The 26,650-nt window shown below is 38.1% G+C and overlaps 3 protein-coding genes across 17 annotated transcripts in view; 2 read left to right on the top strand and 1 right to left on the bottom strand.

Annotated features, from left to right (window-relative positions):
• The window catches only part of TOM1L1 (target of myb1 like 1 membrane trafficking protein), a 38,381-nt gene extending 31,827 nt beyond the window's left edge, over positions 1-6,554 (top strand). For 3 of the 4 annotated variants that reach the window (XM_055726046.1, XM_055726054.1, XM_055726040.1), the window contains 6 exons: positions 578-695; positions 1,564-1,660; positions 2,157-2,217; positions 3,124-3,211; positions 3,493-3,565; positions 4,515-6,554. In XM_055726046.1, coding sequence (XP_055582021.1) covers positions 578-695; positions 1,564-1,660; positions 2,157-2,217; positions 3,124-3,211; positions 3,493-3,565; positions 4,515-4,578 — 501 coding nt within the window. In that variant the 3' untranslated portion in view covers positions 4,579-6,554. Of the gene's footprint in view, positions 1-577; positions 696-1,563; positions 1,661-2,156; positions 2,218-3,123; positions 3,212-3,492; positions 3,566-4,514 lie in introns of those variants that run through there. The other variant, XR_008734990.1, reaches the window with a different exon arrangement.
• Positions 536-9,904, bottom strand: LOC102052554 (cytochrome c oxidase assembly protein COX11, mitochondrial). Of its 2 annotated transcripts, XM_055726067.1 has the most exons (5): positions 9,554-9,904; positions 9,322-9,477; positions 8,475-8,600; positions 1,911-1,949; positions 536-754 (listed from the first exon to the last, which is right to left on the bottom strand). In XM_055726067.1, the coding sequence occupies exons 1-5, from the start codon at positions 9,887-9,889 to the stop codon at positions 686-688; spliced, it is 726 nt and encodes a 241-aa protein (XP_055582042.1). In that variant the 5' UTR covers positions 9,890-9,904; the 3' UTR covers positions 536-685. The 2 variants fall into 2 exon arrangements, with proteins under 2 accessions (XP_055582042.1, XP_055582039.1); XM_055726064.1 differs by lacking the exons at positions 536-754; positions 1,911-1,949 and adding an exon at positions 6,556-7,946.
• Positions 9,905-9,967: 63 nt separating this feature from the next.
• STXBP4 (syntaxin binding protein 4) overlaps positions 9,968-26,650 on the top strand; it is a 76,287-nt gene continuing 59,604 nt past the window's right edge. For 2 of the 11 annotated variants that reach the window (XM_027808188.2, XM_055726019.1), the window contains exons 1-8: positions 15,432-15,630; positions 19,110-19,183; positions 19,371-19,466; positions 20,425-20,494; positions 21,356-21,430; positions 23,604-23,689; positions 24,373-24,502; positions 25,062-25,194. In XM_027808188.2, the coding sequence (XP_027663989.1) occupies positions 15,563-15,630; positions 19,110-19,183; positions 19,371-19,466; positions 20,425-20,494; positions 21,356-21,430; positions 23,604-23,689; positions 24,373-24,502; positions 25,062-25,194 (732 nt within the window). In that variant the 5' untranslated portion in view covers positions 15,432-15,562. Of the gene's footprint in view, positions 10,102-10,714; positions 10,738-10,856; positions 10,976-11,640; positions 11,764-15,430; positions 15,631-19,109; positions 19,184-19,370; positions 19,467-20,424; positions 20,495-21,355; positions 21,431-21,453; positions 22,035-23,603; positions 23,690-24,372; positions 24,503-25,061; positions 25,195-26,650 lie in introns of those variants that run through there. The other 9 variants (XM_055725987.1, XM_055726000.1, XM_027808192.2 and 6 more) reach the window with 9 other exon arrangements.

Below are 26,650 nucleotides of genomic sequence, written 5' to 3' on the forward strand. Positions count from 1 at the left end.
GAAGAAACAAAGGGAACCCTTTTCTGTGTCCTAGGAAACATTGTTTTGATTTTGAACTTCTCCGATCTAAAACAGGACTGGGGGAAAAAAAATCTCTCCTTAGTATGTATCAAAACTCAATAATACAAATAAGTAGCATGAAAATAATTGCACAGGATCAATCAGAAGATTGATACCAAGCCTGTATCTAAACAAGCTCATGATTGCTCAACTGCTTTTTAGAACTGAGTCTGTTCTATTTCCTATTTTAGAATTGGTTTTCTTCATTTTTTTGAAATAGCAAACTTGCTGAAACTGATCTTTTCTGGAAAGCATTTCTTGTTTCATTAGCTGTCTCTCACACATACATGCACACAAGTATCCTGGTCTTCTTTCAATCCTGCCAGTTTTTAATGTTATGATATTCACTATGTTATTGTGATATTCATTATATTATTATGATACTAAGTTTATATTCTGTGAAAATAGCAATTTGTTTAAAACTATACAAGTTCCTTTTAAAAAACAACAAAACAACAAAAAACCCACACAAAAAAAAAACAAAACCAAACAACTTTATTCCTTTTCAAATGCAAAGCTGTACAGGAAACAGCCATCTGCTCCCTCAAGTGATCTGCTTGACCTCTCCATAGATTCTCCATCTCCTACCTCAGCAGCGGTGCAGACCGACTCTGCAGTGTCTCCTTCAGGCCTTAGTAAGTAATGAATGCACGTTTGCCTTGCAGTGTGTTTTCCTAATGCAAACCAACAAAGCCTAGTGGAGGAATCAAGAAGTTCCTTGTAAGAAAGAAAACAAAGACAGTCCTTAACTTTACCTTAAATCTCCTTAAAAGGAGCATTGATGTGTGTACATAGGAAAAAAATGTAAGGTAGTATGAAGTTCCCTGTAATTTGTTTACAGTGGAAGCAACAATCTTTTTTTCCCCTGTTATGTAAATTTGAACAGTAGAACATGTTCTGTTTTCTATTACAGTGAAGCCTTTAAGACAGTCTGGTAGTTGCTTGTTCTGTAGGTTTGGAAGAAAAAAGCACAGATATGCTCTTATCATACCTTCTTGATGGCCAAGCTTTTTTCAGGAGGCACTCAGTGTTAGAAACAGCTCGCTTTGAGAAAGGTACTCATCTCCTCTAACTCTAGATAGACTTCTTTCATAGTCAAGAGGAGTGGGAAATCTCCTACCTTTGGTACCCTAAATTACTGTTTGCAGAAGTCCCTACCTTACCCATCCCAGGGGAGTCCCTACACTGAAGTTAAAGGTGTGAATGTCCCCCCAGGGATAAATGCCTATAATTCCATTCTCATCTTTTAGAAATAGTGAAAAGAGTTTTAAGTGGCATCTACTGTGTATAACACTACTGATGATGTTCTGATATTTTAAGGAGATAAATATATTGCACGTAATACCTTCTCAGAGTTATTAAAATTCTGCCTTTCATGTGATAAACAGCAATTCATTTCAGATTCTTTAGATGCCTTCCAAACAAAGCTTGACTCTTTCAATGTTCGTAGTACAACATTTGCTTAATGTTTAAATGATCATTAATTATTGCTTTGAATTTCAGATTGCATATCTGCACACCCTGAAGATAAAAACAGGCATCATCCATCTATTTATCCACAGCTAGATTTAGCACCTGCTACAAAAGCTCAGCAATTTCCGTGAGTAATCTCTTACCAAGGACAGATAACCAATGTTCAGAGGTATTAGTACTTCATCTAATTAATACTCAGGTATTAGTAATTCATCTAATAGTTTATAGAAAGCTCTGAGACCACAGATGTACTGTTTGTACAGATTACTCCAGTAAAACAAGTGAAAACTACCTGTGTACTAGATGTTGCTTACCATGCTTAGAAATACGCTACTACTGCAGCACTGTTTAGTCATAGCTCAACAGTCAAAACATACCTGAGAGAGAAATGATTTTCTGCTTGAGTGTTGCCAATACTGCAGTGAAAGGGAGAAACAGATGAATTGTACAGGTCAATAGGGAGAGTTTAAAGCAGGTGTCCTTGTAGTTCCCTTCCTTCTATCTGTGCTGCACTCAGTTGTGACATAAGGTAAAAACAGACCAGCAAAAAAACCCAAAGTAACAATCAGAATATACAGTTTTTATAGTTTCTCAGTTACTTTCAATGTATTACTCTCTCCTAGATTTGCAACTGAAACACAAAACACTAGTGTAAGCAACCCAGCTGGACATTCATATAGCAATGTGAGTAACACTCATGTTCAGAATAATCATTCTTTGCTGGCAACTGTCAAAATGAGAACTGTTTGGATTTACCCCAACTGCTGTCCAAATGGGATGCAAAGATCTGTTCTGTGGCCCTTCTCCATACATCAGGGAACACTCTGCATTTGGTGACCAGGCCAACTTTTCTCTTTTGATACCACAGATGCTAATATGAAAGCATATTTCTGGGGTCCAGCACAATCTCGGGGGGGTTGCAGAAAGCAAAATACAAACTGTTATTTGTACTGACATTGTTGCTGTGTGAAGGAACAAGGGGAGATCACCTGCTGCCATTATGTGATTATGGTGTATTTGCTATCTCAAAGAAGATACTAAAAAAAAAAACCCAAACCAAGCCCGCTACCCAAAAAACAACCCACCACCACCCCCAAAAAAACCCACACCAAAAACCTCAAATGCTTAAAAACCAAGTACAGTGCAGGACAAATGGCATATGCTGCAGACCTAAGACCTGTGACAGGAAGAATGCAAAAAAATATAAAGGGGCTTTGAGATAATGTTATGCATTTGAATGCTATTCTGTGGTAGGCATTATGAAATTGAAAAGATGAGAAGCAGACTCCAAACACACGCATATTTCCCATTTTAAACCGCAAGTAAAAGCAGGTATTTATTGTAAGTACTGTGGCCTTTGAGTCTGTGTAGTGTAACAAATTACAGAGAAGTAAATCATACAAATGTGCTATAGATAACAACTAAAAAGATGTTTTGAACTGTGTGTGGAGAATGGAGATTAATCAGACTGGTAACTGTTGACCTTAGAATGTATTTGCAGTAGTCTGAAAGTCTAAAGATAAGTCAAGTCAAACCAGTTCTCTTTCATATAACAATCCACTTATGCACTGTTTTGCTTGATGTCCTTAGCTGGCAACTCTTTTAAGCCCAGTGCCTCTGAATCCAGTAAATCTGCAGACTGGACATACTACATCATTAAACGGACAGTCACTAGCAGGTAAGAAGTACTGCAGACCACCTGACTGTCGTGGAGGTGTATTTTTTTGTGTTGGTTACATAATGGCTGTCAAAGACTAGGACCAGCAACAGACAGACAGAATCTGATATTGCATACGGCTTCTCTTAGACGTGTCTGTCCATTTTAGCATTTAAAGCAACTAGATACAGAGGAAGTAATTTGCGATTTTCAGGAAGATGCAAAAAAGTAACACGCAGTAAGCACACATTTCATTTACATTTAATTCACATCTGGATGATCTGCCTATCTTTATTCTTCAGCTGCATCAAAGAACAAGTCACAATCACCTCATTACTACGAAATAATGGAATTTGATCCCTTGGCTCCTACTGAGTAAGTAACTTTTAAAATAGATACACGGGTTTTGTAGGTGCCAAAGGCAAGGCTTCTGAGATGGCTTTTTCTTCTGAGTGAGAAAACAGACTACACTATTTAGACTGAGTTAGTTGCCCAACTGGATCGTCAGTATACATAATGTACAAAATGCACCCACTCTTTTCTTCCAATATTTCTGGCATAACCCATTAAGGAATAAACTCCTATAGTGTGTTCATTAAACAGCATCTGTAAAAATGGTGAAGTAATGCTGTGTCAAAAACTAAAGTCCTATCCAGCAATTAGAAAAGGTGCATAAAACACAGTAACGGTCCTGGTGGAGGAAGCTGATGGACGCTTCAACACAGGTGGTTCTGGAGGAAGGTAACCAAAGTAATTCCTGTTCCCAGCAATCATGATTTTTAAGAATGTTGTTCTGCATATCAAGAAAATCCTCAATTTAAATATAAACTGCAGAAGAGAATGGATGCTGGGACTCTCTAAAGGGTCAAATGGTCAGCCAGAAAAGTACTATGAAACTAAGTGGATGGCAAAACTCTCCTTTCTACTAGTAAATTGCAAAAAATCCGAGTCATCTACACAAAATTTATTTCTGTGGCATTGAATTCTGAGGTAGAAAAATTCAATGAAGTTTTAATTATGTTTTTTAACTAGTGCAGTAATTGCGTGCCACGTGGCTTGCTTGCCATTTGTGTTTTGCAGTCCTGTTCCCAAACTTTATTTAATCAAAAGTGACAATGTCCAGAGGTGTCTCATTAAATGTATAATCCCAGAGACACTGTGGGATTGGCCCTTTGTTTCCATGGAAACCTGGGCATCCTGCAGCTGATGCTGCTCTGTTAGGCAAACACTCTTGGCAGTTCATGCCTGGGCAGGATTTAACTGGTGCATTTTATCAAAGTGAAGCAACTGTGATGTAGAAGTCTCCCTGTTTCTCTTCTTCCAGAGCTGTTTATGAAGAAATTGATGATGTGCTGAAGACTGAAGTTAAAAAGAATACAGGATGCTGAAGGCGGGGGTGAAGTCTTCTGCTAAACACCCTTTATTCTCTGGTGCTGGTCCTGTGCAGTGCTTCCGATAACGTACAAGTGAATAACAGAATGAGTTTTGTATTTTGACACAACAGACAATAAGTATTAGAACACTAAACTGTGTGGAAGCTGAAAAACTCTTGGATCTACACCTTGATCATTTGTCCTAAATGCTCAATTGTGTATTCTTCAAGGTGACTTGCATAATTATTTTTGACGTATTTTGGAGGCCTTTAAAACGATTTCCAGATTCACTTGTGCATGAATTAATCCTTTACACCTGACACAAGTAAACAAAAAAGCTGTTTACAGAAGCTGCAGAATCCAGTTTCTGTTTTGGCCTTATTGCTCTCTGTGTTAATCTCCCTAGAAATTTATAAGGGGTTTTTCATATATAGGACTTCTCTAAAATTGGGCCCCTGGATAGATGTCTGAAGACATGCAGTGTTACTCTCCTACATTCATATTCTGAATACAGATTCTGTTTTCCTCCTGCAGTATAGTTGGATTTTTGTCCTGGTAAGAACCTGAAGTGGGACATGAACTGCTGTCATCCATGATTAACAGAACAGAAAAAAAACCCTTCTTGTTCCTGTGTTGTCGTTGTTGCTTTTATTTACTCAATAAATACTGGAGGGGGATAAGTAATTTCTTTCAGTGTTCCTGCCCTGCAGAAGTGGTTCTGGTGAAGGAAAAAATAATTATCTACAATGCAGATGAGCAATAGTTATCCATTTATTTTAATCAAGCGGTTTAACTCTGTTAATAAGTTTTGTCTTTTAATATTTGAAGTGCCTTATCTATTTTCATGCTGAATGTAAAGTGTGCACTTTAATAGGTATAGTTCTCTGAATTTATAATTGATATAAAATTTGAGAACTTAGTTCATGTTCGTAGCTGATAAGCAATTTTTTGATGAAATATGCATTTTAAATGTTAACTGTTTAAGCAATAAGAAGTTCTCAGTTTTGCAATTTTTGTAGCATATAATTCCAAATAAAAGCAAACACTTACTGAGAAGTTAACCTCCATCACTTCTTGAGTTTTTATGAGGACATGCGTATTCCATGAAATACCAAACACAGATAGTATTGGAAGTATTTTAGTGTGAATTCATGGAGTTTCATTGCATAGTTAGCAATTTGGCGGTCTGCCGTAGGACCATTAGAAGACCTTCTATCAGATACACAACCTTGAAGAAGTTTGGGGGGTTTGTAAGCAGAAGTGACAAGATAAGCTGCTTTATTATTATTTTTCATGTATTTGCCATGTTTTAGACAGCAGCCTGAGAAAACTGCTGAAAATAGGATTTGAGGTGGATCAATTTTTTAATTTTTTTTTTCTTTCCTTTCTTCCCTACAGCTGAGTTGTATTGATAAAACCCTAGGACACTGAAGTGTAACAAATTAAAAAGGCTCTTTCAGTATGGCAATCCGTAATGGGTGTCTGTTAACTAAACTTTGCTGTACTTACAGAAGCAAAATGGTCACAGATAGATGAAAGGGAACTGGCTAATTGTTGAGGTTATGAAGCTTGTTTTATAGCTGGAACGTGCTTAGTATCTGTGCAAACTTGGGCTTTCAAACTTGAGCTTTCAAATTTGAGAGAAGACACACATTTTATGAAATTTGCACCTGGCAGAGGGATATTCCTTTTCTTTCGAAGCATGTGGCCAGAATAAAGCACTATGTGGAGAACTGATATAATCAGTTCAGCTTTCAAAAAGACAATGGGCTAAGACAACCCAGGTAAGAATTGCTTTTTTTTTTTTCTTCCCTAGCCTGGATTCAAAGATTTGCCTTGATTTTTATTTTTTTTCCCCTGAAGCATAATTGGAGTTATAGTTTATAAAGCTTGCTGCTATCTTCATACAGATGTATTTCACTTGCGTGGGCTCCACGTGTTCTGCTGAATAAAAATGCATTAGAAAGATGAAAGAACAAAAAGTGTTAAAACTTTCATGTCAGGTCTTCACTGTATTAATGTCATCCAGAATCTATTTAAACACACACAACTGGTACAGTAACGCATTTTAAAGATAGTATCCATTTATCTTCAAAAAAGCAGGTTTTAAATTACTGTATACAAACATAATTGAGACTAAAGTGACTGTAAGTTGTTTCTGATATACCCATTGCCTTTTTAGAGTCCAGACACACCAACAGTAGTCTTTATTAGATCTCATCTGCTGAAAGGGGTAGAAAGAACTGGCATATGGGATGAGATACTGGGCTGTCTGAAAACGAGTAGGTCACTTAAACTTGCTCTGCAACTTGCTTCTCGTTTGCAGAGAGCTATGATAAAAGTGTTATTATCCCTACAGATAATGACCAAAAGTTACATAAATACAGGCTTACGTGTTCTGACGGTAAACAGAGTACCTATGAGTACCTCTGAAAAACCGATAGGCTGCCGGGCAGGCTTTGTGGGGCTTAACCTCTGAATGAGGCTGATTTCCTTCTGGGTTTTGATGTTAATTCATGCTGTTAATTGAGCCTGCAATTTAGCACAGTTGTTTATGTGCTGCCTCTCCCTTCTACGCGTTTCATACATAAGCTGAGCCTGTCTCTGTGTAGAGGTGCCCAGCATACGGCCCTCTGCAGAGTGGAAGAGCGGTCATTAGCAGTACAGACATTTTAAATTAGTTGAACACAACATTGAAATTTGAAGATAGTCTTTCTAAATGGAAACCATACCACAGATCTGATGTGCTTACACTTAAATTACTGTTCCTCATTCAAATTATAACAGTTCTAGAGCAATCTGCTCTTACCAAATGAACTACTGATTCAGTAATAATTCGACAGGGTGCATCATATTCTGAATCATCACATCCTCCTGTGCCACAGGAGTGTTACATAGCAATACAGTCTAGTCTTACAATATTCAGCCAACACATATCATCTTACAAAAGATGTCTTGAGAAAACCTCTCTTCCAGCAACAGTGTTCCCTTCTATTGTCTGATGAAGAAATAATATTCCAACTACCTAAGTTTGGATTTTTAAAAAGAAATACACCCTTTCATAACAACACCACGTACCCGTGGTGGTTTAATAATATAATTTCATATTACACAGTACTCTGCAGTTATTCCTTCCATGGAAAAATGGTTTTGAAACTGGTAGTCAGGTAGCAGAAGTCAAATTGTGTAGAGTTTGCCCATTACTGATATCCAGGAAGTGGTAATTTCTGTCCTTCCTTTGCTTCAAAAAAAGTGTAAGAGAGGGTGATCAAATCAACTTTAGCCATCTTAGGGTCCTCTACAAATTCTGGATCAATGTAGAAAAAGACAGGCATGTCCACTTCCTCGTGAGGATTTAATCGCTGTTCTTCAAAACAAAAACACTGCAGGGGGGAGGAAAAAAACACTTGAACAATTCGACAACAGCAGCTATGGTAAACTTTCTCTGCCAACACGAGAGAAAGCTTCATCTTTTAAAATCTACTCTCATTGATCTACAGGTGTACATCTAAAATCAAGGGAGTGAGCAAGCACAGGAGCAACAAGACAGCAGTTCTGTTCCTCTTGTGTTACGGGGGGGTGGGGGGGTGGGAGGGAATAGCTTTTAATGAATGTGCAAATGTACAAATTGGCCAGGCTAGTTCACACTGTTACCATCTGCCCTTAAAGTCAGTGGTATTAAACATCATACATTTGGGAACTTCTCTAATTGGACACGTACTGCAGCTTATGAAGACAGTACGGCCAAGAACGAACTGATGCACAGTCATGTGAAAAAATCAAGCTGTTTTCTTAAAATGTTGGCATACAAAGAATGGGATCCAGGAGTAAAATGAGGCAAAGTTATTTAATGCATAACTACTGTCATTCCGTGTAGAGGAAAATGTAATCTTTGCTTTGTCCACACTTACTTGTATTTTATTGAAATACTGTCCTGCTTCAAAGGGTATGACGTTGTAGGTAGAGATTCCAATTATTGGTTTGTCAGTAGGATTTTTCGCTTTATAAAACGCCAGTGCGGTCTCTCCTGGTACCACCTGCATAAAATAATTGCACAGTGATTTTATTTTTATTTTTTTTTAATCTGCTGCAGCCCACCATCCCTCAGTGTTCTTTAGACTTCAACTAGTTCATTTTCTCTTTTGCAGTTTCAAATTGGTTACTTCGCTACTTGACAAATATTTTGCTTATATACAACTCGCCCCTCTTCAAAATTAGAAGCATCAATAATGTCGTTTGTGTGCATTTTTAATCTTAACCAGTTTTCCATGAGAATTCTATTACTGTCAGTAGTTTAGCAGCATATAGAGCTTGAATATGCCCTTGCATATACAGTTTAAGGTTATTTTTTCCGTATTGGGCTCAGTAATTAAGCAAGCATGACTTGTTGAGTTTTTTTATTAAGAACTAGTTTTGAACAGTGACGTTACATTAGAATGATTGGTTGGTTGGGGGTTCTTTTCCATGTAAGAACAGTCCTACAAGGACAGGGGCCAGCAGAGAAAGAACCCCCCCCCCAGGTTTAGGTATAGTGTAGCTCTCTATCTCTGTGTAAATATATATGCACACACGGACTTGATGGCGTCTATATGTATATAACATAAGGTGTATATGTAATATGCTTTTTGCTGGCCAGCCTGTTCTGGCAGTTTGCTGGGATGTAGGGGGATAACACCCCGCGGGCAGCAGGAGCTCGCCTCCTCCCGCACCGGGCCCGCAATCCGCGGCGCCTCCCGGGCCCGTACCCCCCCAACTCACGTAGATTTCACTCTGCTGGGGTCGGAATTCCCACTGGATGCTGGCGTGCACGTCGGCGTTGAAGGTGACCCTGAGGCGGCGGTGCCGCACCGGCTCCATGCTAGCGACTCGCTCCGCGCCGCTCCCGGCGCCCGTGGTGCCGCCCAGCCCGGTGGCCTGGGGGAGAGGGGAGGCGGTGAGCGGCCCCGCCGGGCTGCGCGGCGGCGGCGCGGCGGGGCCCGGCCCGGCCTACCTGGCAGTAGAGGCGGTAGAGCGGCACGGCCGCGTAGGACATGCCCACCATGCCCACGGCGGCGGCCACGATGTAGGCCAGCGCCGACCGGTTCCGGCGCCGCCACTCCTCCTCCTGCCGCCGGGTGAAGGGGTTGGAGCTCCGCAGCCCGCGGGCCCCCCGCGGGGCCGAGGCTGGGGCCGGCCCGCCCGCCGCCGCCCAGTGCCCAGCCTCCCGCGGCGGCGCCCACCCGCCCGCACGGCCCGGCGGCCGCAGCGCCCAGAGCGGGCCCCGCGCCCCGGGCAGCCGCAGCCGCAGCGCCCCGCAGCGCGCCCAGCCCCCCCCGCACAGCCCCATGCCCCCGCGGCCGCCGCGCCGCGCGGGGCGCAGCAACTCTCGCGAGAGAAGGCGGCGCGGCTGTCCGGCGCCGTGAGGGGCGGGAGCGCTGCCGCCCGGGGCCGCCCCGCAGAGCGGCGCTGAGGCGCCCGTCAGGCCCCACCGGTTGTCCCTCCCGCCATCCCTCGCTCCCGCCCCAGCCAGGCCGCTCGAGCCGTAGTTTGCGTGTCGAGGTAACTGTCGCAGCCCCGGAGGTCGGCGGGTTGTGCCGGGCTGGCGGCCGTGGCGGGCCCCGCACCGCGCGGGCCTCGGCCTCGGGGGCCTGGGCGGGCCGGCGCCAGGCGCCACAGTGGGGTAACGGAGCGAGCCAGGGAGGCAGGGCCCGGAGGGGGCTTCGGGCCTTTGCCCTCGTGCAGGTCTCCCTGGGCTACAGGCACTGGCACCGGTATTTTTTTATTATTATTTATTTTTTCCCGCCCAGCGGTGCTGTGGTTCAGGTTCAGTTCCATTTCGCTGTGCTGTGTGTGGATTTGGGTTGGGTTGGGCACAGGCTCTGGCAATGCTGCAAAGTGATGGAGCACACCTGGTAAACAGTAGTATCTCTGGGACAGGCAGGGTCAGGCGAGTTCTCAAACACGGGCTTTGTTCACAGTCCCATCCACTCTGTTAAACTTCTGCAGTGCTTGAATTTCTTGTTTTAAGAGCAGTGCTTTGCTCTTGTGCTGGTTCCAGTAACACGAACCATGCAGTGACTGACAGTGACAGACGGCTCTGGATGCTGCTTCATCTTCCCTTTACAGGTGTGGAGCAAGAGAATGATGGAGCCCAGAGCAAGGCAACATTCCGGTCTTTCCCTCTGTATTTATGTGGTGGGTTTTTTCATCCTTTAGCAAGAGAGCTGAATTTTTTTTACTACAGGAAAATCTGTGGTATTCCAAAGCGAAGTCACATTTTTTTTTCCTGTAGAAATACAGACCTGAAGGAATTGGTCAATATGTTTTTTGTGGAGGGTGACACCGTGCACTTAGGGACCCTACCTGATTTTGGCCCAGGTAGCATGTCGCTGGCACCCACGGCCATCTCTTGCCTTGCTGCTGATACAAACAGGTTTTGCATTACTTTTGCAGTAATTTTTCAAATGATGGTAGCTCTGTACATTTAGGACTGTATTTCTTGTCTACCTGTTGAATGTGCTAATAAAAACACAATGTGAATTACTTGAGGTTTGCTATGTTAGTGGTACGTAACTCTTATTTTGCGTGTAATTTGGCCTATATTTTACATATTTCACATGAGAATTCCATAGGCATTGAATACTAGACAGTAAGTTTAAAAGATGTGAGAAAACAAGACGCACAAAACACCTTACCATGTTCAAAACAATGTATCCTCCCCCAAGGTATCTTAGCTGGAAAAAAGATAAGATTTTGGTTTTAGCAGTTACATTACTTTTATCATGGAATTGTAATCACAGTTACTTCTGGGTTTTTTTTTTTAGAAGATTTTTATCACAGGGGGTTCAGATTTTCCCTAATTCCTACCTCATTAATTAAGAGAAAATTAGGATGCCAGATTGTTAGGTACTATATACAGCAAAGTCTGAGTCATTAACTGCTTACTGTTTTCAGCAATGAAACATTACCTGTTTTATCATGAAAGTACTCTTTTCCCACTTGATTTCAGCTAGTCAGCAATAAATAAGAGTTGTTGTCAGTGTCTGAAAGTAACTATTGCCATGTAAATTTCAAAAAGTGGTTTCTACTTTTTTACAGCAATTATTTTCCTGGTCACGAGCCAGTGTTCCATGTGTCAGAATTCTTCATTTTCAACTTTTACTAAAGTAGTGCACCTAAGAAGATGTCCAGTAAAGATCCCCTAACAAACACAGATGAAAAGTAAGTACTTTTTTTTTTTCCACACACACAGGAATACAGCTATTAGTGGATTGTAATGTGACAATTCATGAAGTTTCATTAGTACGACCTTGTTTTGATGAAGTCTTAAAGAAAAATGACTTCGATATTGAAAGAGTCTGAAGCAAAGTCTTAGACAAGCTAATACCAACACCAGTGAATTTACATATAAAGGGAAGAAACAGTTCTTAAGCTTTTTATTAAGTTAATCAGCACTTAGTTGGGACTGGTTCTGTAGAGATAAAACCCAGCGCAGAAATTCCTTAATGTTTCTGCAGCTATGAAAACATACTTGTAAGGTGTACAGCAAATTACTTCCATGTACTCGTAGGGTACCTACAGTAACATAAGGTGCTGTATGGAGATTATGTATTGTATTTCATTACTTTTTCAGAATCTTGCGTCTGCATGCCTTTAATGTTTTATATGTAGTGCTTTGGAACCATCTTATGTTTTACCAGTGCCATGGGATATAAAATCATCATTATATTAATTCTTTAAACCATAATGTTATCCACTTAAAGCTCGGATCAGATTCTAAGTGGTAAACAAATAATTGAAAATCATAACTCCAGACCCTTCCCAAACTGCTAAGTAACCATGCCAGTGCTGTCATCAAAACCATAATTAGAAATGGGCACAGACAGCTCTTGCTGGACTATCATGTTTGCTGTGCAACAGAATCCAGAAAACACTATTCAAAAGTATTGTCAAACAATTTACCATAGATTTTGAATTATACCACCTTTCTGAATAACTTGACTTTTTCGAAAATCAAATCCACAAAACGTTAAAGAAATTAACTTGATTTTACTGGAACCCAAAGAAGCAAACACTCTGCTTGTCTGGTGGAAATATGTGGTATATAACAAAGATAAACAGCTTTTACAACAGCTATAGCTTGCTAGGTTTGTGTGGAAGGTATATTATATGAGTAGTTATTAGATCACTGAATTCCAAAGGCAATTTTTCACGTAAGAGATGAACACAAAAGGTGCATAAACTGCACTTCAGCTACAAGATGACGGAAGACTATAGTTTTCTATACTTTTTTTTTTTTTCCCTGGGAGACAGTATCAATGCACAATGCTTCAAGAATGTGCTTGGTTATATGTTAATTGAGGTTTACCTAAACTTTAAATAATACCTTTGTTTTCTACACAAGTGCTTAGCCTCAAACCGTTCATGCTTCTCCACAATTACAGTGTTGCTCAAGCTTTTTTCATGTTTAACAATTGCCATATAATGACATATGTTTCCTTTTAATCTTTATGACCTAATCAGCAAAAGGTATTTTGAATAATTAGTGGCTTGGGATAGATTAGAAGAATTTATTTATGCTATATGATACAGCGTTCTCTTGGCTGTGGTCCTTACTATCAATGAAATTTTACCTTTTTGGGTTAGTGAACCTGAAAGACTACATGACTGCATGATTGACTTGTATAGAACTTTTGTAAAAGGCCTTTGTTTTATTTATAACAAAAGCATCTTGTGAATCCTGCTTTTGAAGATTCTGCAGATCTTTTTGTCATCTGCTAAATTATCCTTTAATCCATTTCAGTTGCTAAAGCATTACAAAACTTCCTTTGGGAAAGATGAGTCATAATTGATAATGTTTCCAGAATAAAGTAGTTTGCTAGGTGTTTGAAAAAGAATCTTTGTTTGCTGCATAAAATAACACCTGTCTCTTAAAAATACAGTCTTACTTACTGGTAGCAGCTTCTATGGAGTTTTAAGTTGTTACAGTATTCCTAGACCTTTCTGGAAGTAAAAATTATTTTGTGTTCCCCTGGGTATGTTCTTGAAAGGCAGAAAACTTGCAAGAGAAGCAGTAATACCATTTTCCTAGATGAATCCTTTGGAAACATTAAAAGCAGCACAGCAGCAGAATTTTAAGGTAGAGAGTGATAGCCTTGGGGGTGAGGAAGCTGAGCAATGCATAGTTTACTTTGAAGAAGGGAGGGTGGAGCAATTGCTTGAACAAGCGATGTACTGCTGATAATACTAAAAATAACATTTTTATTTTTTAATATTGGAAATACATAGCCTTGAGCCATACATTTAACCGGGGGTAGGGGGGGTGTGCATGTGTGTTTCTGTTGCAGAAAACATGACACTGGAAACAAGCCATATTGGTCTGAGTGACTTGTTTTGACAAGTGTTCCTGATACTAATACCACAAATTGGATTCCACTGGTGTTAAGAACAGTGACAGTTTTGTAGGAGAAAGGCTGTTGGTATTTTATCTTCTGTAACCTTGCCTAGAGCTAATCTAATTGATATGATGCTTAAAATATCAGTGGCTTTTTTTTATTGGACTGTAATGTCAGTAAACACCAGCACAGTTAAAATTGCTGAGAAAAGGCTACAGAGGGCCAAACGTTTGTCACTGGATGGATGTGAGCCATCCAAATAATGCCGTTGGAGCTCTTCATGTTTCAGGAGCTGGGAAGGCTGGTTTATGTTCCCGCTTGCATCACTGATCTGCTCCTTAAGGTGGGTCCCTTTGCCCTTCTGCCCCTCTTGCGTGTCTAGATTGCAGGCTCTAGGGACTGACTGTTGTATATGGAACACTACATAGCATGGTACCTGTAAGCAAAATGATCCTTTCCCTAGAATGATCATGTGCTAATGAAACCACAGTCACTACAACTTTAAAAAAAAAAAAAAAAGGTGCATGAGATAAGCATATGCATTCCTCGCGTAGCCAAGCTGTCCTGCTGTACAGCTCTAGACACTGACAGATGCTGTCTCATCGTGGGGTTACTCACTGCTAGAGAGGAATCACCTTTCTACTTAAACAAAGCCCTTGGTGAGCAAGAATATTTGGTTTTCATTTTAAACTGCTAAGATATTTTAGAAAGAGGGGGAGTAATAGGGGTGCATCTTCTGATGCAAGTCTGGAAGAGAATAGTAGTTAACCAAAGTGATGTCAGGTGCTCAGAACTTCTGAAAATATGTGTATCTCTGCAAGAACAAGCCTGGTATTAGAAGAGAGTCTTACCTCGGGAACAGTGGTATCCTTTTTACTTTTTTCAACTAGGTTATTCTCAGTGTCATGATATAAATTCACCATTTTCAATTGCTTTCACAAAAAGATGTGTCAGCTTCTGTTTCTAGGCAAAGTATATAACCCAAGTTCTGTATTAACTTGTGACGGTTGTATATTGAAAGAGTGAAAGCCAAGTTACAGCATGGCGCAGTTCAATACCCTGATTGAGAATGCAAAGTAATGGCATAGTGGCATTTGTTTCATTAATGCTTTCAGTCTGTCTGGTTTGTTGGCTTTCCCTTTTGTGTGGGGATGTACATAATCCAGTCTGCTAGGAAGATTGCTTCAGAAAGGTCATAAGTTATTGCTTTTGACCTTGTTTGGAGGGAGCACGTAAATAAACTATTGGAGGAACATGAGAAAATATTTTAATTATTTCATTTGCCTTTGGCAGCCAGATAGAGATTGCATAATCACAGTTGTTGTAAATGCAGGTGAATTTTCTCCCCTTTGTGTTTATCGGTCTTTCAAGTTGCTGCAAATTGCCATTTCAAACAGAGAGAAAGTAAACATTACCTCCATAGGTGAATTAGTCCATATGACGCAGAGGGTTTCAGAGAAGATTAAATAGGCAGAGACACTCGTCTGGAGCTGTGTCTGGGTTGGTGGGGGTTTTTTTTCAGTTAGTAGCAGAAATTGTCCTGCACATAACCTTTATCTGGCTGAACCGAAAAGCTCCAGTGTATTTTAGTTGCTTTGTCACTGACTTTGCTGCTGTACTGAAGAATGTCCTTACTGTCACCAGGAGATGAAGATGAACCAGAGCGTTTTGATGGTCTTTCTCTCTTATACTGGTATGCTTAACCATTAGGTTCCAACAGCCTTTTTCTAGTCTGTAACTGGGGAAAAGTACAGTAAAGGTAATTTGAAAGTTGTAGATGTTTTCAGCTTCCTTTCATAAGCAGCCAGAATTTATAGTTTAGATTTTTGTTTAAGTGTCAAGTAATACATATTTTGTGAGGGAAGGGAAATTATTCTTTCATTGATAAACCTAGATACGTATTTTGTTTCTTCACATAAATAACTGATACTTGCTCAGGAATACAGATCAGAAGACTATCCAGAGCTGTCTGTTCTGATAAGTCTCTAGAAGGTATAAAACCTAAAGCTGTTGAACTTCCTTGTATCTGCTGCTAAAAAAATAATAGAAAAAAGTATCAATAGATTTAATATTAATTGCCTTTACTAGAACATTACACAAAATTTTGTGCACGTAGTCTGTCAGCATTCCAGGACTTCAGTTGGAGTGTTGAGTTTAGTATTTTTTAGTGTAAGAAAGTTACAGTGTACATTTTGTAGTCTTCCTTTTTAGTTCATCTGTTGCCTCACATCTCTACTTTTCTGTGTGCTAAAAGCTTGCTTACAAGTATTTTTGCATGACTTCTTGAGGAATGAGCAGCGACATCTGATTACTTAATTTGCATCTTTTTCTACAAAGAAAATGGAAATTATTTTTCATTTTACTGCCAGTTGGTTTAGAAGCCTATTTCCTTATTCATAGTGTTGAGCATATTTCTAATGTTTGGGGGGAAGCAGTCGTAACGTTTGATGAATATTAAATAATGGTAATGTGAAATAAATGTTGGATGGGTGCTAAATCCAGGTCTTTTTATAATGAAACTGTTAAAGCCCTGTTTATTTTATTAGAACTATGACAAGTAGAGTGACTTGAAGATCCATCTCTAAGTTACCTGGGAGAAAAAACTAACACCAAAAATCAGCAAGATGTGATATGCTAAACAAATTCAGGGCTTTTGAAGATAGTCTTTACTTTTATGTGATTAAGTAATTTTAAATAGTATGTTTTGGGGGAGTTTAGTCTTTAGAGCATAAACAGAACTGAATGCCTTGTAAAGGTGACTGTTCAAAGTGTCAGTTCTTTCTAATTGTAGGTGACGACATCATGGCAATCTCATGGTTTCAGAGATATCTTGCTCCTCTCCAGTGTGAATTATTAGTTTGTACATTCTCTATATGCTCTCTGTCAGAATCCACTTTATGTTAGTTAGGGTCTCTCTTTTGAAAGTATTGCCTGTTACTTACAGAAATGTAGATCCTTTCCTGTTAAGTGTTCTGTGCCTAGATTTGATCATATTTCATCATTTTATGTGGTAGTATATAAATAGGTTCTGCTTTTTGTGGTGAACTCTGAAAGTTAGACTTCAAGTCTGAGATTTGATCTTTTAAGACTTCATAAAAGTAAACTTCGGTGCAATAACGTTCAGTGAAGTAACATTTGTTCTTGCTTTTTTATTATAATAAAAAAATGCCGTGTGAAAACTGCTGAAAGCATGGCAGAGCAAGAAACAGAGCAGCCAGCAGCAAAAGGCAAGGCAGGAAAAAAACCCAGACTAAACTGTCTGCCTGTGTCAAAGATCAGTGTATGTTGTTGAAGCTTTCAAAGATGGATACAAATCAGGATAAAGCTGTGGGGAACATGAGTAGTATGTTGTCTTTCAGCTTCAAAACACTTAAAAGTTCATGGGATAATTCAGATGACAGTACTAGTCAGTAATGCAAAATACTTTGGTGTCGTAGTATATTAGTAGTTTATCAAAAAAGTTTTGTTAGAGAAATAGACTTAAGTATTTATTCTTCCTTTCAGGCTGTGATTAAGTAAAAGCAGTTTGGTTCACTTTTAGCCTTACAAAGTGTGCCTTATGCTCTTGTCGTGTAGTAGCAAGGTCATGTTCAGTCTTGTCAATGGCCAGATGCACTAATTAACTAGGTTTCACCATTTCCTCTTAGCCTGTGAAACAAATACTTCAAGATATACTACAGTGAAAATTATACAGTATTTGAAGCAGAGGCTTCCTGTTTGTTTCTAAAGATTAATTAGGTCTGTTCTTACAGCCAGCCTTTCTAAAGTAAAGACTAATTTTGCAGATACTTGAGAATTTGAGGTTGTGGAACAAATTGTTGCTTTTCAGAGCAAGTGCCCTTGATTAAAAAAACATCCATTTTCTTATACAAAACCAAAAGAATTATGGATGTTCTTTACAAGCTGGATCTCTTGCCTCGTACTAGAATTTAGGAACGTTTTGACCTTCTGGATTTCTGTTTCCCCTCTGACATGGCACCTTTTAATGACACGTACTCCGGCTTTTGCAGAAATACGCAGTTTCAGGCTGTGTGCTGGATTTGATTGTGTGGGAGGATTTGGGTCACTGTGTCCTCCACTTTGATCTTCTTTTCCCCCCTGCTAATGAATTCTAGTTGTTCCATTTCACTTTAACATCATGCTCTAGAAAATGCAACTTACTGTCCAATATAGAACAGTACATAAGTCAAAGCAGAAAAAATTTAAGTGGTGCTTCTGCTTCTGTTTTCTATAAGGGGTCTGGTGAGTCTTCTCCAAAAATGGTACAGTTGGGAGGACAAAGGAACTATGATACAACTGGGATGATTTTGTAGTTATTCATCTAAATGAAAGTAAAAAATGATAAAGGATAATCTGGATTTATAGTAATTCTTAACACTTTTCATCCTCATAGCAGTATGCTGGTCATGTTTCTAATTCAACTTTAAATTTAGTTTTCAAAACTCTTTAATTTTACTTTGTACATTCTTGCTTAATTCTTTAACATTATCACCTGCTTCCAAAATATTCATCTGCCTTTAGACAATTTCAAGTGCTATCCTGGTATTTTGTCTTGGGGTGGAAGGGTACACAGGGGAGCAGGCAATAGAGTTTGTAAAGAAGCATTTTTTTTAAAACAGGGAAAGAAAACAGTGTTGAGTGAAGAAATGAGAGACTGTAGGGAAATATTATGTTCGTAAATAAAGACAAAATTATATGTTAGATATCTCAGAAAATGTTTTTGTATACACTGTCTTAGCTGTGGTTTTGTTTTAATATTCATTACCTGATCTAACACATTATGATATGTTTTTCTTGTCTAAATGCTAAGCTGGACCAGGTTGTGGAATTTTGTTTCTATGTAATCATAATCCTTTTATTACAAAGTGGCGTTCACAATTAAGCCTGAAATGCTCTGGGGAAAAAGGAAGTAAACTACATATACTTTTATTTTACCTTGCCGTCTTATATTTGTTATGAGGAGATTGATTTAATATATTTATTTTTTTTTAATCTATTGCGGGAAGGAGTCATGGAGAGGTATCAAGCAATATAAAGTTGTCAGTAGAGAAAACTGGTTTTGGCTTGTATTAAGAGTTAAAAACATGATCAGTGTAATTTCTCTTATATTAACAGAGCTCTAAATACATTTATTGTAATTAGGGATTTAATGACTTTTATTTTATTCCTTAGGACTATTATGGGCCCTCATGGAATCAATCGAGCTGTTCACCGCATTTCTTTTTCTGATTGTCAAAATGGATTAGGTAATTAGATTGCACATTCTGTTGATTCAGAGTAAACTAAATCTAAAGGCACCTGGTGAGCTTTTCCAATTCACAGTCATCAGTATGAGTTTAATTTATCTGGCTTTTATGGATTTGACTGTAAATCCATTTAGCACAGTGGGTGGAATAGCCAATTTCTTGCTTGTTTTTTTTGTTTGTTCTGCAGGAGTTAAAATTATTGGAGGTTATCGGGCACAAACAGCAGAAGATTATGGGATTTTCATAAAGAGAATTCTACCTGGAGGGGTTGCTGCTGTAGATAGTAAGTAATTTAAAATTTCTTGTTGCAAGCACACTGCATATAAAAAGCTGCCAAAAGAAGTCCTCTTTATTTTACTTTGTGGATAAGCATATTTAAAATAGTGGCTTACCTTAAGATAGAGAAATGAAACTTGGACTCTTCATGGGAAAAGATTTTAATACTCTCAGTTCTTGAAAATCTGTTCAAATCTAGATATGGCTGGTGCGAAAGCAACAGGCAGTCTTTCAGCACTGCTAAATAAGTGTTAAGATGCTGAACTTCTTTTAATTTGTAAGGGATAAGAGTGGCGTTTCTTTTATAGAACTAGTATTTTTAATGAGTTCTGGTAATTATTTTTTTAATTTATTTTTAAAAGGTGGTTATGATGTTTGGTGTGGAAGAAGAAATTATACTGGGTAGAGTTTGAAATAATAAAGTTACAGAATATACTTCTGTCCTAGGTCTGTATATGGGTTTTTTTGAGTTTGCATCTGGTCTTTTGCAGAATGATAATTTAAAATAATCTAGATCTACTTCAAAAGTGATAGTTCCTAATCTTGAGATTTGCAGAAGGGTCAAAATAGAATTGGTTCTAAAAATCTTTTAGATGTTTTTATCAATGTTAATGTATCTATACATGGTAACTTACGTGTATGTTAGGAGCTGAAAGTTAATTCTACAACTGTGAAATATAAATTTGCATCCCACAAATATTTGTAATATGTGAAAATAACACAAATAGCTAAATAACACTTATTTTCAGTGGTTATTCTGTGGTTAATAAGACTGTTTGACAATTATTAGTCTTATCACAATAACCTAGCTTAATTAGGTTCAGAACCTAATCTGCTAAAAGTCATGATTGTCCATTGCATTAGGCCACATAAAGTTGAAAGAAAAAGCCCTGTTCTATTACCATTATATAATATGTTCACCATTTTCCTCTTGATTCATTCATTAATGTTGATTTCATTGCAAGGCCGTTTGCTCACTGGCGACCTAATTTTGGATGTCAACGGAGAAAACTTAATTGGAGTAACCAATGAAAGGTATGTTTGTACTGATTACTAAATGTTTATTAGAGCTTGAAATACTATATATGGGTTTTTTTTGAGATTGTTGACCACTGATTAGAAGAGCACAACTCCCCTGAGGTCCTTGGAATTCAACTGGCAAATAATTTTTCCTATAAATCTAATTCAGCAAAACTGGAAATTGTGGAAAAGTGACAGGACTTTATATGCTTTTATGGCGACAGAATGAGATAGTTTCTTAATGATGTAGACTATAGAATGCATGTGAAAATAGCATTAAAACATTAAGCTGTTAAAATATTTTTGTAACTTTCTGTTGGTTCAGTACTGGTGAATGTAAATGATGCAGCTAACAGGTATCATTGTAATGGGACAGCGAAGGAGAAGTTGTTTAGAAAACTCTATAGAATATGTTGGATGGTGTCTGTAGCTGGATCACCAGAGATCGATACAGTGTTGGAGACCTAGATTTAAAATTCAAGGAAAAATTACAGTGTATGTGGCTGAGGGAAGTCCTGAGCAATGAAATATATCTGAGCAATAGTTTTCCTCTGGTGGAGGCTGTTAATCCTGAAGGAGGTCCAAGAAGGCAGTAGGATGGACTGAGGAGAGATGGGGACAAAAGGAAAGGGGAAGAGAGGCAGTCCCGATTTACTCCTGTCACCAGGCACTGACTCACCATAGTCTGTCTTTCACTCCATTCTCCAGTGCTTAATTTGGGTTATGCTGCTAGCAAGCTTTTCTCCTTGTATTTGGCAGTGAAAACTATTAACTACATCAGGGATTTGTCCATTTCCTGCTCTTTTAGCGTTACTCACCGTGTATTCCTTACTAGTACCCTGGTGTATTTATTTGATTGTTTTCCCTCCCTTCTAGGGCTGTTGACATCTTGCGAACAGCATCAGCATCTAATCATATGTCTCTGCTAGTTGCTAGAGATGAAGAAGCAAAGTAAGAGAAAAATAAAATGTTGTTTTAACCTCAAAACTAATAAAAAGCTAACACTATATCTAAGGTTGGATGGGTGGGCTTGCATGTATTATTCTTTCAGATTAGTTTTAATCACAAAATTGCAGCACATGTCACATTTTTATGTGTAGAATTTGATACCAGTTCATTCTGAGACCATTTGCATCAATTAAAGTGGAAACTCAGGCTAATTTCAGTTTAATGAAGAGGACTGAAATGTTACGTTACCAGCTAATACCATTAAAAATTGCTTGCTGTGATTATTTAATATTTCTTACATTTTAAAATAAGAAAAAGTGAGGACTCCATTAGACCTACAGTACCACGGAACTGTATCATTTAAGGTAGTCTTGCCTTCTGAAAAAAGGCAGATATAGTTACTGTTTCCCCTTAGAAGTTTCCTTTTCAATCTTTAATGAGCTTTGAATTAGTTTGTATAAGTAGGTTAAACTGTTCACTGCAGCAGGTAGTCCAAAATGCGTCCATTATAAGGACACTTATGTTAAATACTGTTTTAACCTTGCTATTTAAAGTTAGGCATATAAACCAGTCTTGGCAGAGAGTCATCGGAAACACTGGGATCCAGGTCTGTATCCCATTTTGACTTAATTCTCTGGAGGAAACAGCTGTTATGTAACTGTATTTGATAAGTATTGCAAGAGTTATCTGTTGTTACTTGCTTTTCCACTTACAGAGTAATTTCTCCATAAAGGAATTTTCTCTAAATTCCTTTAGCCTTTAGTCCGATTTAAGCTTCGTCTTTCTGCTCCTTTATTTTTTGACAGACATTTAAATCACTCTCTAGCCTCTGATCTCTCTTTTTTTCAGGCTGCCTAGATGTATGTGAGGTCCACTCTTAATCTGCTTTTGTCTAAAGCATACTGACCTAGTTCCGCTAAACTCCTTGAATAATTAAAATCCATGAGTACTGTTCCGGGGGTGCCCAGTGGTCTGTGCAGAATTTACCACTACATACAGTCCCTCACTCAGACACTCTTGAATTAATTTCTCGTGACTTTACCTTCCTCTGCTAAAAGATTATTTGATTTACACTCACCTGTGTTTATGTGTGTACCCTGGGTCAGCCTTTAGTTCAGTACATTTTGTCTTTTTAAAAAAAATAAGGCATCCAGCAGATTTCAACAACCCTCTGCAGTCACTGGAATTACTTGGGAATTATGTTCCCTGCAATCAGTTAATTTATGTGCTCTCACTAATTCTATAATATTAATTTGCTGATGTTTCTGATGTACATCATTCTGGATTATTTATATGTTTTAATCTGTTCTTACTGAGGTAATCATATCTCAGATTATAAACTTTTTTAATTAGGCTGCATTCAGTATTAGATTAATCAAGAGGTTTTGTTTTCTCTTTAATGCTTGTAATACAGGATGTGCATCTCAGCTGCTTTTTTGTCAGTTTGTTACAATATGATAGGCTTCTGCTTTCATTTTTTTATTTTTTGAACAGTGCACCTGACCAAGAATTGCCTATTATATCTACTCTTGGGATTTCTTTAGGAAGATTTTATCATGAAAAAGATAAGCAAAACCAAAGCACATACAATATTTAATAATAATAGTCTCTACCTCATATGAAATAGACTGCAAATTTCTGAGAAAGCTAAAGAGAAGTTAAGAATTTGTATCTGTTTTACTTATTCTTGAATAATTAATAAATATTTATTCTGTCCTCTTTTTTGAGGTGACACACATTTGTCAGTCTCTTCTGGCTTCTTGTTCAGCATAGTTGAACCAAAAGCATTCTTTAAAATACGAGTATGCTATAGGTGTATTATCTGATTCCTTCTAATATAAATACCTTCTTTTGGACCTAAGTAATACCCCTGTCTTATCTGTAGTTGACGTGAATTAGAAGTTTTCAAATTTTTGAAATCCAGGCTAAAGAGAGGTAATAATTAAGCTTCTATACCGACAGTTAATTTCATTCATAGTCGGTTGCTTTTCCATCCTTATCCTTCCGTATGACATTATCTTCTTCTTGCCCCTTCTGAACGTTTGACAGGGCTTTACTCTTTCAGTTGAGCTTCCCTCTCTGAGGAAGGGGAACTGTTTAGCAGAAGCAGTAGCAGGTTTCAAAGGGTGCATTTTAATGCCAAATCCTGATGAAGAGGATCTTTTTATTGCCACAGGAAAGAATTTCTTGACCTCATGGATAAGTATGGCTCTCACAGTGATACCAACTCCACAAGAAGTTCACCGACACAGCTGTCAGCTGGTGAGAGATTACTTCCTAGCTAACCTGACATATTCCTGTAGGACAGTGGTCATGCTTCGGGGGGTAGAAGCTTGCACTTAATTGGGAGGAGGGTATGTTGGAGGAAGTCGCTGAAAGTCAAGCGAAACACACGTTTACTTAGACTTCAACATTTAGATTGTAATCTAAACATGTACTTTGACAGATTTGTGTGTCAGTTTCCCCAACTCTTAAAATAAATATACTACCACCCACTTATTTTCAGCAATTGTAATTAATGAAGAACGTGAAAAGTATTTGGTACTTGTAGATTAAATGTACCATAAAATTTCGAAGTATAAATCAAAATTTGAGCTAGAATACCTTGAAATTCTAATCCTCATGGCATTGTTGCCTGATTAGGATGCCTTTATATAGCATGAGTGATTATTCTTTAGGAAAGTCAGTTGAATTTTTTTATTTGTTTGCACCCAGTTTGAAAAAAGTAATCACTTGCTATGTTTTAAAGAATTATTTTTGGAGCCCTAGGTTGCTCGCAATTCTTAGCTGTGTAGATTTAAGCTTTCTTTTGGTTGTCTGATTGCTTGCAGTTTGTTTTCTAACATAAGAATAGTACTACTGAACTTACTTAATATGAGTTGAAATGTGCTTTTCCCAAAATGTGTCTTTTATTTCTTTTTTTCCGATTATTTCTTTTCTTTAAGCAAAATCTACAGACAGCCCTTCTTCTGGGTCATCCTCAAGGTCACAGAGTCCTCAGTTGCATTCAAAGGATAATATCACCACCATCAGCAGAAATAATTCTGTCCCAGCATCATCCCCAAAGCTTGCAAAGTAATTTCCAAAACTGACTATTAACTCTTCTGTGTGAGCTGTAGAAAGTGCTACTCAGGAAAATTTTGAGTTCAGCACTAAGTGTTCAACTTTATTTTTTTTATTACTTTTTTTAAAAAAATCCTGTAACTTAGAGTACCATTGATATTAAAAATGAAAGTTTGCAATTCGGTTTTTTTCTCATTTATATATTGCTTACATGGTAGAAGTTGATTAATCAGGTTGACTTTTGATCTTAGTTTCTCTTAATAATTAATGCTTCTGGTGTGTACGTACCTAGGTACTCTCATAAGCCTTATATATATACAGTAGAGAGGAGCTTTTAGCCTTGTGAAATGATACGTTGTTTCTGTTTGTAATTGCCAGAAATAGCACCTGAAGTTGCTGGTTTTGTAGTAAGTAGGCAGTGTAATGTTTGCGCATTGAATTAAATGTCCATATTTCTATTTATTTCTGTAATATGTATTTGTGAAATCAGTAAGATGCTGTATCGCTTAAGTCTTTATTGAGTATCTAGTTCTGTGAAGTAATTCTGCTTTTCTTGTCATTCTCTTCATAGGGATGGTACATTTCAGATTATTACTGTTTTCAAAGAAACAAGCCTAGGTGTTAATATTGTAGGAGGAATTAACAGAAATGAAGGGCCTTTGGTATATGTTCAGGAAATTATCCCTGGTGGTGATTGTCATAAGGTAAAGACCTTTTTTCCCTCCCTCCCCCTTCAGTCACATGTATTCTTGCTTTCATTTACTACCTACTTAGTATTTTATGCATACAGTTATATTTTAAGTACACATTTTTTGGGGTTTTCCTTGCTTTCTCTTTAAACAGAATTATCTCATTGGGTCATAGCATGGTTACATGGTAACATAAATTATTCATGAGTTCGTTTGAGGTAAATGAGGAACTTATTCCCCAGTATACTTATGGGAAAGTAACAAATCAACTTCTTTAAGAGGTTGCATGATGCAAGGTAAATGAGCAAGGATGGGACAGAACAGTATACTGCCTTTTTTTTTTTCTTTTCCTTACTTTGACATTTCTTTTCTTGGACATCCAAAAAATCATTTTCCCTTAGTCTTAGTTTAGATGGATCCTTGGTAGTTGGAAAGCACAGTGTAGGCAAATTAGAAAAAAGATATTCGGATAGTGCAGACTGATAAAATGTATGAATCAGTACTGATTACTGTTTTGATTTATGTAAATCAGGAGGGCCTGTCAGTTTTAAAAGTAAATAAATAACCGTCTAGTTCAAGTACAAAATACTCTTTATCCAAGTGTTTCCTTTGCATCCTGAATTACTATGGTTGTTTTGATGTGTAGATAACCAGTTTTTGCCTCTTGCCAAGGAAGAGGGTGAAAGTTAATTTCACGAGCAATGAGTTTTTCCCCAAACCAGTCTATAATTATTTTTGATTGAATTTTAGTAGATTAAGCTTAATTCTAAAATGCCAAGATGGAAGGAAAAAATGCAGTGTTTCTCCAGGACTTTTTAGTAGATGATTCTTCCTTTGATTTCACCTATTGTTGTGGCTTCTAAACCGTTTTTCTCGTTTTAAACATATAATGTAAAGCCTATCACAGATAATTGATAGGCTGAGATATTAATCGGCAGTAGGTTTTAATATCATTAGCAACAGCAGAGGTAATTTCCCAATCTTCGTTATCCCGTTTGAGAAACCGAAGTAGCAGGTGTATTTTCAGTCTGCCACGTGAGGGCAGCATTACACCGGGTATCTTTTAATAGGCTGGATGCAAGCAAAATAAAAGCTCTACGACTTTTTTCTTTAATCAAAACCAAAACCACTAAGTGACCAAAAATGTAGTCAAGTGCTATCATAGGTCTGAAATTATGGTGTTTGGGTATTTAATATGTAAAATTATACTGATCTTGAAAAGGCATTTTACTTACTTGCTGTGTATTTTTCTGTACACAGTTTCACACGGTCAGATTGATTCTGTGATTAATTTCTTAAGAGCTGAAGAACACTGACATGTTATGTGTAATTTGATGTGTGTTATATTAGGTAACTGTCATAACTATGTAATCATAGGTGAATCATATGAATTTTCAGTTAAATTGTTGAGGCCTCTTTGAAAATGTGAGTGACGAAAGCTTAATCTTAGTGAGAAATCTAGCCAAGCATG

Source organism: Falco cherrug, chromosome 1, assembly GCF_023634085.1.
Source record: "Falco cherrug isolate bFalChe1 chromosome 1, bFalChe1.pri, whole genome shotgun sequence".
Classification (NCBI taxonomy): Eukaryota; Metazoa; Chordata; class Aves; order Falconiformes; family Falconidae; genus Falco; species Falco cherrug.

Excerpts from the sequence above, each read along its gene's own strand:
- LOC102052554 (XM_055726064.1), bottom strand. The coding sequence starts at position 9,889 with ATGGGGCTGTGCGGGGGGGGCTGGGCGCGCTGCGGGGCGCTGCGGCTG. Across the intron at positions 9,478-9,553 it reads TCTACCGCCTCTACTGCCAG|GCCACCGGGCTGGGCGGCAC; the intron begins GTAGGCCGGGCC and ends CCTCTCCCCCAG. Across the intron at positions 7,947-8,474 it reads AGTATTTCAATAAAATACAA|TGTTTTTGTTTTGAAGAACA; the intron begins GTAAGTGTGGAC and ends TCCCCCCTGCAG.